Source organism: Camelus bactrianus, chromosome 24 (genome assembly GCF_048773025.1).
Source record: "Camelus bactrianus isolate YW-2024 breed Bactrian camel chromosome 24, ASM4877302v1, whole genome shotgun sequence".
Lineage (NCBI taxonomy): Eukaryota > Metazoa > Chordata > Mammalia > Artiodactyla > Camelidae > Camelus > Camelus bactrianus.
In genome coordinates this window covers 1,121,983-1,137,113 of record NC_133562.1, presented here as the reverse complement: position 1 = coordinate 1,137,113, position 15,131 = coordinate 1,121,983, and the positions used below count along the sequence as shown (strand labels likewise).

The 15,131-nt window shown below is 55.4% G+C and overlaps 1 protein-coding gene across 14 annotated transcripts in view; it reads right to left on the bottom strand.

Annotated features, from left to right (window-relative positions):
• Positions 1-14,081, bottom strand: part of PIEZO2 (piezo type mechanosensitive ion channel component 2) — a 291,301-nt gene extending 277,220 nt beyond the window's left edge. For 5 of the 14 annotated variants that reach the window (XM_074352398.1, XM_074352402.1, XM_074352400.1 and 2 more), the window contains exon 1: positions 13,121-14,077. In XM_074352398.1, the coding sequence (XP_074208499.1) occupies positions 13,121-13,184 (64 nt within the window). In that variant the 5' untranslated portion in view covers positions 13,185-14,077. Of the gene's footprint in view, positions 1-13,120 lie in introns of all 14 variants that reach the window. The other 9 variants (XR_012502076.1, XR_012502077.1, XR_012502075.1 and 6 more) reach the window with 5 other exon arrangements.
• Positions 14,082-15,131: the final 1,050 nt, after the last annotated feature.

Here is a 15,131-nt window from a genome sequence, read left to right as displayed (position 1 = left end):
TTAACTCTGTGCTGTGACTTCCCACGGCAGAGCAAGAAACTGAGCTAGAAAAATGGAGAAGCTGAGGGAAAGAAGCCAGGTGAGCCGGAATCAAGACCTGCCTGGGTCTGACTCACTGTGGAACCACCCAGCAGAGTAGAAACCACGACCAGATGGAGACGGACAGCTTCTGCACGGGTGTTGGAACCTCCTGGTTGTACTGATCACTTCCTATAATTAAGGCATCAGGTCAAACTCAGAAGTCACTGTTTCCCACATGGACAAAACATCTGAAGCTCCACTTCGTCTATGTGTTCTTTCCTTTCCCACGCAGGGGAGCGGGCTGACGTCGGGGAGAGAACATCACACGTACAAATGCTAAGCGAAGTCGGAACAAACTCTGCCCTCAGGAAGTTCTCCGCTGATTTTAATACATCACAGGAGATCTGGGATGAGACTTATGACCCCTTAACAGCCCTTCCCGGGAATTAACAGGCTCCGACGTTTGTAGCATGCCTGCAGCTTCCACCAGGGAATCCATAACACATTGCCTAAGACACTATGGAATTGCAAAGGTCGCTTCAAACCTCAGGGCAGCTCTACCAGAACTTCATGTAGCTCACGACCGTATAACTCGTTCTAACCGTACCAGGAGCTGGGCCGCAACAGCACAGCACCCTGCCCAGGGGACAGGAAACCTGCAGGACACGTAACAGGAAATGCTCTTCCTGGGGATTTTGGTGTGGTTATGAAATACCAATTTCGTAAAAAATTTCTTGACACCCTGAAGGGATTTTAAATATCCTCAGAACATACGATTAAATAATTAACCCTGAAAAGTATTTATTTACTCTGCTTAAGGTCTTTCCACTTATCACAAGTATTTACTTTCATATTATACATAAGCACAGAGAATCCCATTGATCGTGGTTTGGAAATTTTTACTTTTTTTCATTGCACAAAATATGATCATCTTTTATATCATCTTAGAATTCTCAATATTTGGCTCATTTAACAGCTAACGTAAAATCATTCAGTCTTATATAATCCTTTAACGATATTTAAATCAGAAAACTATAATTATTAAATTTATCCAGCTATGTAAGCCATCCTCAAAGACTCCTTTGGAGGCTCTGGAGCTGAGTCGACCCCAACAGGCTCAACACGAACCGGGTTCCAAAGGCAAAGGGCCTCATTTAACTCCAGCCAGTTTCTTACGAAATTACCTGGCGGTTATCACTTAAATCTCAGACTGCAAAAACAGTCACTAAATTCAGATATTGCAAGAATCACAATTTGGTAGAAAGATTACTATTTCCGCAACTTAAAATATAAGACGCTTCATGATCATTAGGTTCAGAGTCTAAAATAACAATAAGAAAAAAATCAACCAAGAAATACAACTCAAGTGTTAGACACCAGCTCTGATCTTTAGTGAGACACTCAAGTAAGTCTTACCTGCCACATTGTAACACCATGTAGCAAACCCGGGGGGTGCACTGGGCGACCACCTCCGTCCACACCTACCCGTTTCAGACGAATCTACCTTCCTTCCTACCCTCTGTATATTCCGCTGAGCGATCACTTTAAAGAATTAGAACAGAATCCAAAGCCCAGGGGCTGCTCAGAAAACGCACTCCACCCCGCCTGGGAGCAGAACCGGCACCTTTCATCCCCATCATTACTGAGTCCTGCTTCAGCATCGCCCTCTTTTGGGAGCAGCTTTGTGCCCACTTCACACAGGTGCCCCAGGGAGGCGGACACAGGGGCCAAGAGCACGTTCCTTTGCCGCAGTTTCCATCCTCAAGGCTCTGAGCCAGAGGAGCCAAGATGACATTCAGGGCAGTGTTCAGAGGGTGGGTGGCAGGGAGAGGCCCAGGTATGTGGTGAGAAAGACGGAGATGTGACAGGGTCAGTGAGCTGGCCCTCATTTGTCAGCCAGGTACACCCAGGTGCAGCCAGATCCAGCCAGATACACCCAGGCGCATCCAGGTACACCCAGGTGCAGCCAGATCCAGCCAGGTGCAGCCAGATCAACCAGGTATACCCAGGTGCAGCCAGATCCAGCCAGGTGCAGCCAGGTACAGCCAGGTGCAGCCAGATCAGCCAGGTATACCCAGGTGCAGCCAGATCCAGCCAGGTGCAGCCAGGTACAGCCAGGTGCAGCCAGATCAGCCAGGTACACCCAGGTGCAGCCAGGTACACCCAGGTGCAGCCAGATCCAGCCAGATACACCCAGGCGCATCCAGGTACACCCAGGTGCAGCCAGATCCAGCCAGGTGCAGCCAGGTACAGCCAGGTGCAGCCAGATCCAGCCAGATACACCCAGGCACACCCAGGTACTTGAATGACATCATTTCACTGACTCCTTTCTATTGTTTTGAGACAGATGTGAGTTCCGCCATTTTTCAGACGGGGATCAGAGGCTCAGAGAAGGTACCCAACTTGACCTTGTCTGCATGTTATCACCAGTGAAGAGTGAAGTCGGCCAAGGCTGGACCTGGCCTGACGACTGGGCACGTGTGTCTTTCCCGCACATGCTCCCCCTCCCTGGGAAAGTTCTGGAAGCCAGAGGAAGGAGAGGTGGTGGCAATGCAGCTACTACTGAGGGAAGATGGGGGGTCATGGGGGGAACCCAGTTTCCTTGATGACTTTATGATTAACCTCTTCATCCCAAACTTCATCCCCTTTCCCGTCCTGCCCCGACCCCCTGAGGACTGAGGAGTACCAAACAAAAGGGGGGACTAACCCCAAGCAAGATGTTGTGGGGCCCTCCCAGGCACAAAAGCTCCTCTGTGTCCTCCGTTTCTTTTTTGTAGGAAAAAAAGGCTTTGGCTCCTTAGGCCTTCCCCAAGTCCCCAAGAGCAGGCTCTGGCAGTCAGTGATCAGGACAACAGAGTCCAGGACCCCTAGCTCCCCCTGAAGGGACAGAGGTGGTTGTAACCTGATGCAAATCTTTGGGAGTTTCTGTAGAAACTAAGGCCCCTCACCAGGTGGAGGACGATGACGACACGCCGACCACAAGCACGCAGACCCCAGACCGGCTGGAACCAGACGTGGAGACTCCCGAAACATCACCCCGTCACCTCACCACCAACCAATCAGAAGGTCCACAGGCCATTCATGCGTCCTTCACCCTCCTCCCCTGGCACCGCCTTTACAAACCCTCGCCTGAAACCCATCGGGGAGTTCGGGTCTTTGGAGCACGAGCCGCCTGTTGTCCTTGCTTGGCGCCTGCGATAACGCTGTGCCTCCCTTCACCACAACCGCCGTCAGCAGACTGGCTCTGCTGCACATCGGGCGAGTGGACCCGAGCTCGGCTGGGTCACCAGGTGGGGTGCCTCACATCTGGGAGTCTGTAAACTCCGAGCCACACCTGATGAGAGAGACCACAGCCTACATTTACGTATCCACGCGCTACATGGGTACCGGCGACGCTGTCTAGAGAAAAACGCTGGAAACAAGGTAAATGTGTGCTCATCACGGGTTCATTCAAGGTACATGAGGAAGACACAAGGCGCCGACGCTAAACGATGGGCGTGTTTACGAAGCACCCGCAGCTGAAATACACACCCGAGAACAGGTGCACAGACGACAAAGCCCCTTAGCGAGCCCCGAGCAGCTGAGCCCTCGCACAGCCCGCCGTGGCGCCCGGGCGTCTAGAGAGGACGGCGGACCGGGAGCCGGGGCAGCTGGGAGCTGCGGACACCACGGGGAGCCTGGAATCTCTCTTTAACGTCTGCCTCCCGTGCTGCTTAGCTCTGAAGGAGAAAGAAGAAACGAGGTGACAGGAGAACACCTTTCCCTCTGTTCTTATTGAAAACTGAGGCGCCGGCGGCGTGCCAGTAACTGAACCAGGGGTGCGCAGGTGGGAAAGCGATGAAGGATACGGACCAGCAGAAAACCAGACGGGCGTGTTCTCTGACACTGGAGTCAACCAGAGCCGGGGCCACCCTCAGACAGGAAGGGCCAGGCTCACGGACAGACCGGACTGTCGTGTGATTTAGTGAGTTCAGGGAAATGTCTCAGTTCTGGGAGAGGGGCAAGAAAAGCTGGTCAAATTCAGGGGGAAATTTTAAAGCGTGACTGGGAGAAGAAAGGCACAATGGACTATTGTTTGGGGCAGGGGAAGGTAATTAAATTTAGTATTATTTTTAATGGAGGTTCTGGAGATGGAACCCAGGAGCTCATGCACGCTAAGCACGTGCTCTACCACTGAGCTCTGCGCCCCCCACACCCACAGACTATAAAACCACACTTCACGTACGATCTTTCTAAGAAAATGCATTATATGCACGTTCAAATTTATAAAGCACGATTACAGCGCAGCCCCTGTTGCCAAGTTATTCTAGACAGAGTCTGTTTGACTAGCACCTTCTCCCCGTCTGGAAGACCAGCACCACATTTAATACACTTTTCAGAACGAGATGTAACGGGCAAACGCAAGCACAGACACGTCGGAACAGACTACCGCTCCCTGGCGCACAGAGAAGGTGACATCTGAGGTTCGTGCCCCTCCAGGTAGGAACTTCGGGACGATACACCTTCATGAAAAAAATAACTGCTTAAAATACCTGGATATTCAATTTAAGAGATGCCTTTGTAAATAACCTCAGGGAGGATGGTTTAAACGCTGGAAAACAGCCCAGAGTGGTGACCAGCCGAGCCCCGTGAGTGAGGAGGGGGACTGTCAGGCTGGGGCCCCGGGGGTCCAAAATGCATCGTGACTCTGAGGCGATGATGCAACGGCCAAGATGACGACGCACTGAAAACCACTGCTGAAGAGGTTTGTGGTGGCTGCTGAGAAGTTCCAGGGAGCTGGGGGCTTCTGGGAAGGACTGGCTCACCGGAAACAAGCCCCATTTTATGACCATCCCTCTCCCCCCAGCCCTGGAATCTGACCTTCACTCCTCTCTCCCAGGCCAGCGCTGCAGCTGCTCTGGCGGCACGGGGGTGGGGCCTGGCCGAGGCCTCACGGCTCACCTGCGGCTCTGAGGTCAGGCCCCAGGCCACGAGTGGAGACGCGGGAGGAGGAGAGTGGAGGCTTTGAAGGGCGGAAAGCGCGCACCCCCACCCCCCCTACGGGGACTCTGCCCTGGAGGTTTCTGTGCAGCCCCCATTTCCTGTTCTGGAAAACACAACTGTACAACTGTCCAGCTAAGCTCTCACCAGGTCTACAAGGTCACTGAAATGTCAACCTCTGTGATGAAATTCAGTATCTTCCTCGAAACATCTTTTTCTGATTCACACCTGTCGACACTGTTCTGGGCCCGACGATCTCCTCCAGTCGGTAACCCTGTGCAGTGGCTTTTTCTTTGCAGACATGGTTAGTCATAAACTCCAGGTGGTAAAATTCTTTTCTTTCTGCAAAGCTACACACAGCCAATTCTACACCAGACCCAACCATGCGTTTTGCTTTTCTTGTTGTTAACACCATGGATGGCGCGTGGTGGCTGGGACTCTGTCTTCACGGTGGGTGACGGAGAACCACAGAAATATTAGGATTGCAAGACCTAAACTTGACGGTCTCCTTCGTGACCAACTGTTCTATAAAATCCCCAATCAAATACCTAACATGATCCAAAATTATTTTCCTTAGCAGTTCCTGACAATTCTTACTGATTGAGTGTGAAGAAACAGAAGTAGGAGGGTTATTAAGAGAGCAGAACAATTTAGATGTAAAAATTCTGGTGTGTTGGCTAAAATAGTGCTTTATACTCATACCTTCCAACATTGGAAGACAGTGCGTGCAGAAATATTACTGGAGGGTCAGGAAAATATGTCTTGGCCTCAAACACCCCATTTTCACTGTGATTGAGGGACAGTGTTTCCGTGACTTGGCAAAGTCCCAAGTCATGATGAACAGGATGGAGACCTGGTCTCCAGACCATTAGACCAGGGTGCGTCCCAGAACACATGCCGCCCAGATCCCCGAGCAAGGGGGACGGGACGGTCCCTCAGCGAGGCCAGAGCAGCATGTGGGCACAGTCAGGAAGCAGGAGGAGGCAGGACTGGGGTCCACGCAGACCCATCACTCGCGCCCACGGCGCTCTGGTTCAAACGTCTCAGCTCGCTAACGTTCTGCCCCCTTCCTCGTCTTCCGCACCTGTGGCCAAAACTGCTGACTCGGTGAATTCGACCACAACAGAAAACAGATCGATCTGTGTGGTTCCAGGAGAGCTGAAAACATTTTAAAAAATAATACACATTCAAGGATGATGCTCTGTGCAAGCTTTACCCTGGCAAGTGGGCTTTTCTGCCGCTACTTTCTCACTGCGAAGCAAGGAAAAGGTGTCAATGGCCGTGCTGGTAAGACTCACATTTACCAGAGCTGCAGAGCAGTGAACTAGACCGCCGTGGGTTTTACACTCAGAGACGTAGTAAACAGTAGCTCTGAGGCGCTGGACTCAACTCTGTTTTTAGACAGTTGAGATGGTCAAGGGGAAAAGTTAGTCCATGACTGCTGGTCAGTCACTTGGCAACACTGCTTCAGTGTCCTGGGTGCCACAGCCCAGGCTGGCCAGCTGAAGAGCAAGATGGAAGACAGTCCTTGCGGTTAAGAAACCTGTGATGCCATATAACCACTGCAAGGGAGCAGCGAGCGACGGCGCAGGGGTCTTCCAGCCCAGCGGACCGGGAGGAGCGGGGACCAGCGGACGGACCACCCTCAGTAACAGGTCTTGTCCCCAGGCTTCCTTGGAAACTGACTGGAACTGCAAACTGTCTGCGCGTGGAAACCACGTTGCTCTCAGAGCAGGTCCTCTGACTCACCTCTGACTAACAACGTGCCTAAGTTCTGCGTCTGCAGCTACTAAGGCGACCTAAGCTGTATTAGTGTTTACTGGTGGTCAGGCACGGCACCAGGAGTTTGACCAGCACCGTCAGCACCCATCTGAGTAGCAACATGTTTTCTAAGAGAAGCCACTGAAGAACAGAGAGGTTAAGCAACTTGATCAAGGTCACACAGCAAGTGCGACAGGCCCAGATCAGGACCGAAACAAGCAGGCGTTAGAGTGGGGCACATTTCCCCTTGGATGTCAGAACCTATATGCCACAAACAGAAGGAGGAGGAGGAGACAGAATGGTGTGTTTCCTGTGGGTTCAGCAAGCCCTAGGGAGGATGTGCTACTTTGGGTACCAGGGCCCTTCCTGGTAAAAGCCCAAATGCCCAGTGAGATTACAGCCCCTTACAAACACCCCTGCATCTAGACCATCCCTGCCTCCACCGTCCTTAGCCTCCCCCACTCAGCCGAAAGGTCCAGCCTCACTGACCAGTGACAGGAGGGAAAAGCTCACGTGGCACAAGGATGAGAAGCTGTCACCCCTTTTGTCCACAAACATCTACACTTTAAAAGAAGAGACCTGGGACTCCAAGAAATGCAGTGGGAAAGTAACTCCCTCCAAGAGCAGTTAGTCCTAGCAGAGCCTCCCCCACTCCCAGGCGCGGGAAGCTGCAGCAGAAGACCAGAACCAACCACACAGATGCGTCAGATCCACTCTGTTTCAGTCCATTCTTGTTTACGCAATGCATGAAAAATTTGAAATTCACATAGAAAAAAGCTTAAATACCCATCAGTAACACCCCAGCAGAGCTGAAAAGAATTCAAAAATAGCCGACTATTAATCAGAAAGCGTCACCACCCCATAAGGTAAAACTAGGCAGACAACAGTTGTATGTTCTGCAGGGGCCTGGGGAGGCATTTAAAAAATATTTTTAAATTACTATTATTTAGTTTTTTAATCCACCAATAAACAGGAAAAATGTAAAACTGTATGCTATCACTCACAAATTTTTTAATGATTTAGCTAAATGCTCGGTGCCCATTAGATAATTACTGGGCTGTCCAAAAACGATGAAATTGCCTCAAACTGTGTGTCTGACACGCTCCTTCTTACGTTTGGTCTCCCCATTTTTCTCGACCCCACCATGTCCTAATGGGTCTGAAAGGCCCAGCGGAGGGCCTGATGGGTGTGGTAAGTTCCTCTGGGCTTGTCTCTCACAGCCAAGTATTTTTCAAGTGTTTTCCAATTCAGCCTTGTATTTAGCCTCAGTTCGACCGGGTATTCACTTTATTCTGTTTACCTGATTCTATGTCCTCGAAACGACCGTTTAAATCTATAAATCTTGCCACATGTACTGTTTTACATGACACGCGTTGTGCCATCGCATTGTTCTGACATCAGTTGTTAAACACCCAGGTGTGCTTACACTATTCTCAGTTCTGGACATTTATGGAACAAAATGTAATATTATGTGCCTCTGCAACGTCATAAAATCCCCTAAAAGGAAAATGCCCCTGTAAGCAGAGGTAAGTAAAAAATAAGACTAGGACTCTGTGCTGTACACCAGAAATTAACACAACGTAACTGACTACACTCCAATCTAAAAAAGAGCATAAAATCATACCGAAGACTGTGGAAATCACAGTACAGCATCTGAAAGGCAGAAGTGAACGCTGCCACTGCAGTTCTGGGGAGACTTGTTTAAGCAGGATGCAATGCAGATGCACAGAACATTGAGTCAAACCGGGGAGAACCCTGACCGCTAGGAGCCCTCCTGCCACACAAGCCAGCCTTCAGTTGCACCCTTGGGCTCCGGAGCGGGATGAACTGCCTTCACGGGGATCCCTCCCACTCAGCTCAGGCTCCCTCTGACACGTCTCCGCGTGTGTGTCTGCTGATTTCCACCCCGACTCCCCTCCAGCCTGCCTGCTCTTCCACCATCCTCCGAAATGCAGTTGCAACACCTCTTTTCGAGCACCCGCAGGGGTCAGGCCTTATACGAGGTGTGCGGAGCACACGGTCTCACGACCACCCCAGGAAGGAAGTATTAACATCTCCAATTCACAGAAAGAAAAGAGAAGCAAACAAGCAAAAGCAACTCCGTGATCGTGGAGTCAAAGGCAGGGCCAGGATGTGAGCAGAGGCGTCCCAGACAGCAGGCCACCCACCCTCCCCCAGCCCCAAGTGCCCTGCGCACCTGGCTGCAAGCAAGCACAGCTGGCCGGGGAGGGACACACCTGGTGACAAACTGCAGGGCGGACGCACGACTCCAGCCTCCACAGCAAAGGGGACAAAACGGTCTTGCCCGTCTGCGTGTACGAAGCATTTCATTTCTGATTTAAACTATAAATTCCTGCCTCTTTCACTGGCACTCTTGTCCCTTCTGTAAGTAACAGCACCTCCCTACGTGAGGCTGCGGAGGTGAGGCGGGAAGGGGGTGAGCTGGAGGCTGCCCGGCGCCTTCGGCGGCTCCAACCTCAGACCCCCCAGAGCAGGGTGGGGCGGGGGTGCGCTAGACCCTGCTGCGCTTCAGCAGTAGTTCTTGGGGTGGGTGAGGGTGATTTCAACAAGACACACGCTGCACGGGGAAAGAGACCACGCAGTGGAGAGACAGTTACACTGAGACCCAGCCACACCCGCACATATCCCAAAAGCGACTCCAGGTTTTTGTTCGGCTTTTAATCCCACTACGTCTAAAGGGAAATTTGAGATTCCTCCTGGAGCTGAAACAGCGTCCAAGTGTGACTCTTCCTTGGGCACCAGGTGGCTGGTTGCCTCCTTTTGTCTGCGACTCAGCTGCTGTCCTGCTCTGCTCTTTCCTAAGCTCCGGCCACTTCATTTAAGGGACGCATCAGTGTGTGATGCCACGTGGCTCTGCCCCTGCTGGACCAAACTGGTCTGTCCAAGCCAGCCTCCCCTCGCCTCCTCCGAAAGTAAGGTTAAGTCAGCTCTTCCAAGAAAGACACGAGGGACTCCAAGCCACAGAGGCCAGAGGGAGGGAGTGACCAGCAGCGTGTGACCAAGACCAGGCCACCCTGTCCCCAGCCCAGGAACGGACTCACAACACGTCCCTTCAAGTCGGGTGGGACCAAGGAACCATGCGCAGAGGAAATAAATGTAGTAAGATCTCTGAAACGCTCCACACCGACCAGATATTATTTTAATGAGTAAAGACTGCATAACGTTCTGGGAGAGCTCGTCTGTGCTTTCTTTCACATCTCTTCTGAAGGAAAAAGTCAGGGCGACCACCCAAGGTGCCATAAACAATTCTAGAGGTCTTTACAGTTCCCAGTGTCTTCTGGTGTAGGACAACTTGTCACCAGACGTCCCCTCTGGATGGTAAACAACACCGTATACTGTGGTTCTGCTCTGCTTCTAACACGCAAGAGCCACAGAACACCTGCACTGAAAAGGCCTGATGTCACGTCTCACCTCTCTGCAAATTTCTTTCAGCAGGAAGAAGAGAGAACTCTTAAACATCAGGTTAAACACAGTGGCGTTCATGGTCAATGCCCATCCTTAGTGGCAAGACGGGAGCATCCACACTGCAGAAACACTTCAACATCGAGGTTAGAGAAGCGGGTTTAAAGAGAAAAATGAAGCTTCTGCAAAGGCTCGGCTTTGAAGGCTGCCTTGCCCAGATGTAAAAATAGACGGCTAAAATGCAAAAATCAATCCTAACAGCCAGCGGATCGTTGTCCTCTGCAGGCCCAGGACATCAGGGAAACCTGAATATTTGATTTAGCACCACCTTGGGAGTAGGCAGCCCTGAAAACCCTCCAATCACCTTGAAAATACATGCTTCCTCTGCGAGAGAACTGACTGCTCACACCAGGCGACACCCACCCTGCCCACTCTGTCCCTGCAAGTACGGTACAGACAGGAAGCCCATCAGTCGTTGGAAGAGGGTCTGCGTCTTTCTTCAGCAGCCGCTGACAAGGGAGGGATCAGTCGGGGCTCAGTGCGCGGCTCATCGCAGGGTCTCTGCTCTCTTCCAGGCAGCCGGCGAGGTCCCAGGTCCAGGTCCTCTCCCTCCCCCAGGTCGGCTTTCCATGGGGGAAGGCGAGCAACGGGGAGGGGGGAGCAACAGGCTCTCCGCGGAGCTGGGGCCCCACTGCCCTCAGGTTGGGAGACAATGGACAGCATCGCCCCACCCCGTGCGTGCGCCCCCACCCAGCCCACACGCTCACACCCAGGTTAGCCTCCCTGCACCCAGAAGGCGGAGGGAATCCAGGGAATGAGCTGCAGAGGGAAGGAGGCCACGGCTGGAGCCAGGAAGCAGGAGGGAGGGCGGACAGGCGGGCAGGCGCGGCCCTCCTTGTCCCGGGGTCCCTGGATGCCGCGCTCCTTTCAGGAAGGCCCAGGCACACATGCGCGGCCCCCGCCCCCAGCGAGCCTGGCTGGAGCCCCAGGCTGCCCAGGGGCGGTGACCACATTGTGGGGCCCAGGGGCGACGGGAAGAGGCTTGGAGCGGGAGGGGGAACGGCCGGAAGAGGGCCGGACCCCGTCTCCGGACAGTGGTCCTTGCTCCTCCCGCATGCGTCCCCGGGAGCCCTGCGCTCTCGCCTCGCGTCTGGGGCGCCAGAGCTGGGAGGGCGGCGCGCCCCAACGCTTGGGAGGGCAGAGCTCGATAGTTCTGCATGCTTTGCTGTGTAGACCACCACAAGTAGTTTGGATGACACAGCCCCAATGCCAACGACGGCAAAGCACGCGGCCAAGGAGCAGGGTCCTGCAAGTGCCCAAGCTCAGCACGAGGCCACTGGCCATCAGCAGGTAACCCCTGCTGTCCTACCCCCTGCTAAGTGTGAGAGTCAGCGCGGGCCCACCTCACTGACAACCGCAAATCGGCCCACACTGAAAGCTGCTGGGTACCCCAGGACAACTTCTATTCGCAAATGGGGACTGAGCCAGGCAAGCTGCCTGGCCCTTCAGACACATGGCGGGTCCCCAGGCTGGATTCGACCCGGGTTGGCACATCCAGAAGCAACTGTGCTGTTCCCCAAGATCGTTTTCTCAAAGCCTTTTTTCTTCCCAAACTCGGGCAAATTGGAGGGCAGAGAGGCCCACACCAGCTCTGTGGAAGCTGCCCTCCTCACCTACGTTATCAAGGACAAAGGTCCCTGCAAAACGGTCCTGCCTGGAAACTCACTTGGCAGAGGCCAAGCCCGGCAGGCGCCCGGCCCCTCCTCCTGCCCGAGGACCAGGCCTCCTCCTCCCTAAGGGCTGTTTGCATGCCGAGAGCTTTCTTGGGTTTTCCGCTTCGGGTTCCTGCGTGTTCATACTCAGACTACAAAATCCCCACCCCCACGTGGCTGGGATTGACCCTCACGACCCGTCCAGAGCCCCCTCTCCATTACTGGCTCAAATAAAACACTTCACACAGGTGAGCTCTTGAGTCTGCAACCTCTTGCAAAACGGGAAAAGGTGGCCTTTTCTGCGAGGGCCGGGCTGTCTGTGAAAATGGGATTGCTGCTTGGTGAGAAGTGCAGCTTTCCGGCTCTGGTGGGGGAGGGAGAAAGCTGGCGCCCACAGTCACGCTTGGGAGTGGGGTTCAGGGCAGCAGACGCCGTCTGCTATTAGAGAAACCCAGAAACGCTCGCTCCAAGCTCGCGGCAGGTCGGTGTCTTTTCACGCCCTGCCAGCCGCGTAGAAATGGGTAGATCCTTGCCTGGGAGTCGGTGAGGCTCCCTTCTGGCCCTCCCGTCGCCCTCGGAGTCCCAGGGCTGCCTTCTAACCCTTCAGGGATCGGTCAGGACCTGCGCTCGCAGCCTCCACGTCCTGGGCTTTGCTGTAGGGGCTTTTGAGAGAGTGAGAGACTTCAGGGCACCATTTCCCTGTATCTCCTCCCTCTGCCCTTTTTAGAGCGACCGCAGTCCTTCAGTTCTTCCCTACCAGTTGCTGGGATACGGGATGGGGAGACGGTCTAGGAACCGTCTGCATGCACCGTGTGCCCTGAGCTCGGGGACAGGAGAAGGGGGACTCTCGTCCTGCGCTGTGCCTGGGACGGAAATCTGCAACGTTCCAGCCAGATCTGTATCCTTTGAGCACGAGTTAGCGCCCCACAAAAGAAACTCCACGTGTGCCTGTGTGCAGCGCGGTCTCCAGCACGCGCGCCAAGCCCGGTCGCCCGGACTCTGCAGCGGGACGGTTCAGAGACCTCGATCGTGGAGACCCCGGTGGTGCGCCCCAGCGCGGGAACTCAGGGCGCCGCGCTGTGGCACCCGGGACCGCGGCGCCGGCTTCCAGAACCGAGTCCCGGAGTCCCGGAGTCTGTGACCTGGGTTTGCTCCCGAGCTCGCCCACTCCCCAGGCACCCCTCCCCCTTCCCCTGGAACCTCAGAGCGGGGAAAACACTCACCTACTGCCAGGCAGATGGGGAGCAGCAGCCTGAAGATGAGCCCACACACCACCTCCGAGGCCATCGCTTCGGACAGGCAAGTTCGAGCAGAGGGGCGCGGCTCGAGGGTCCCTAGGACCGGGGGGCCAAGTCCATGCCCGCCTAGATTCTTCTGCAGCCGGCGGCTCGCAGCCGCCTGGGCATCTCCTCGGCGAGGGCCGCCGCGCCGTGCGCCCCGAGGGCGCGCTCCCTGATCTCTGGGCCGCCCCTCACCAGGCTCTAGGTAGCCCCCTCGCCGGGCGCCCGGCCCTTCACGGCCGGCCCATGAAGCGTGGACTCCCCAGTCCCGCGGCGGCGGCTTCTGCAGAGGGTGGCGGAGAGCGGAGCAGTGGATGGGGCACTTGGGGAAGCTCCTGCGGGGCGGCGCGAAGAGGAGAGGGGCGAGCGGGGCGTGCTGTCCCTTCGTCGGCTCCTGGGACGCCGCTCAGGGGCGGAGGGGGCGTCTTCTCCGCCGAGACTCCTCTGCAGCCCAGGCGCCTGGGCGGCCGGCCGGGCCCTCTGCCCAGGCAGCTGCCGCGCGCCGCCCTTGGCCCGGGCTCTCCAAGCGGCCCCGCGGCGGCTCCCCGAGCGGCGCGCGCTCAGCCTCTGCGCCCCCGGGCTGCGGGCCGGAGAGACCCGGGCGGGAGCGGCCGGGCGCGCGGAACCATCCCCGCCAGCGCGGGGCTCTCGTGACGCACGGGTCGGCGGGTGGCGTGAGAGCGTGGGCAGGAGTCGAGACGAAAGCTCACGAGGGAGTCAGGCTCCACTCCCTCCTCCACGGCCTCAACTGAAAGAAAAAAAAAAAAAAGATCACCGAACGCCGCCCGGCGACCCGCGCGGTGCAGCCTCGCCCCTGCCGCGCAGCCCCGGCTCCTGGGCGGGTGTGCGCTCCTCCACCTTCAATGAAACTTTCGGAGCCGCGCTCGCGGACGGGCGTGCGCCCAGGCCAATGGGAGGGCGGCTCGGGAGCGGCGCACAGGGTCCCGCCCCTGGGCGGCTCGCGCGGCGGGCGCGGAGCCGGGGCGCAGGGGGAGCCCGGGCCTCCCGAGCTGGGGGCCCTGGCGCGGTGGCTCGAGCGCGCCGCTCGCTCCCCAGCCCCTCAGCGCTGCTCGGCCCTGCGCTTCTGCAGAAGGAAGGAACCAGCCTGGCCGCGTGTCCACAGGCCGCGCCCCTGAGCTCACCCCAGCCCAGGGAGTCGAGGAATCATGCCCAGGCGGGATAGGAGAGCAGTCAGGGCCTTGAACAACTTTGTGGGACTCTCGCGTGTGCCAGGGCCACACGTTCCCACTTGCACCGATGGAGAAAAATAAAAGCAGAATTAATCCAGCGACCCCGGCCATAGTTAGCCTTGTGAGGCATTTCAGCTCCGACTGTGCTCTGGGAAATCCCGGGTCTTTCCAAGGATGGGCATAGGGTTCAGACGTGCCATTTTGTGTGTCTGCAAGACATCGTGTTTTCTCCTCAGGTGGGTGTGCTGCTTCCACAGCCCCCGGAAGACAACACCCCGCTCCCCTTCTCCTAACCTCCCTGGTTCTCTAGGCCAGACCTGGAGGGAGCCGCCAGCGCGCTGGGTCCCTCATTTCACGGTTATCCAACAGGGGAGGTCCGCTGGGTCGCTGCTGGCATCCTTGAGGGCCAGAGGTAGATGATCTGACCTGTAGGGAGGGCCCTTCGGAACTGGCGTTTCCATCAGGACGGCAGAGAAGGAAGAATTTGATTTCCACGGCACACCAGCATTCTGGGCTTGGTTTGGTTTTAGATGATGGAAAAGTCTGCTGGTGGAAATTATGCAAACCTTGGTTCTCTGTGTTCACCAGATGGCCCTTTTTTGAGATAACAGTAAACTTGTGTTTTGAGCTCAGATGCCTTCACAAGCTCCCTGAGAAAGACCAACGGTGCACCACTGCTTTCTATAAAACCTCGAAGCAGTGAAATCTTGTAAAGACACCCAGGAATTTAGACTATCTGTGTTCTCTGAAGCCCTCCAGAAGCC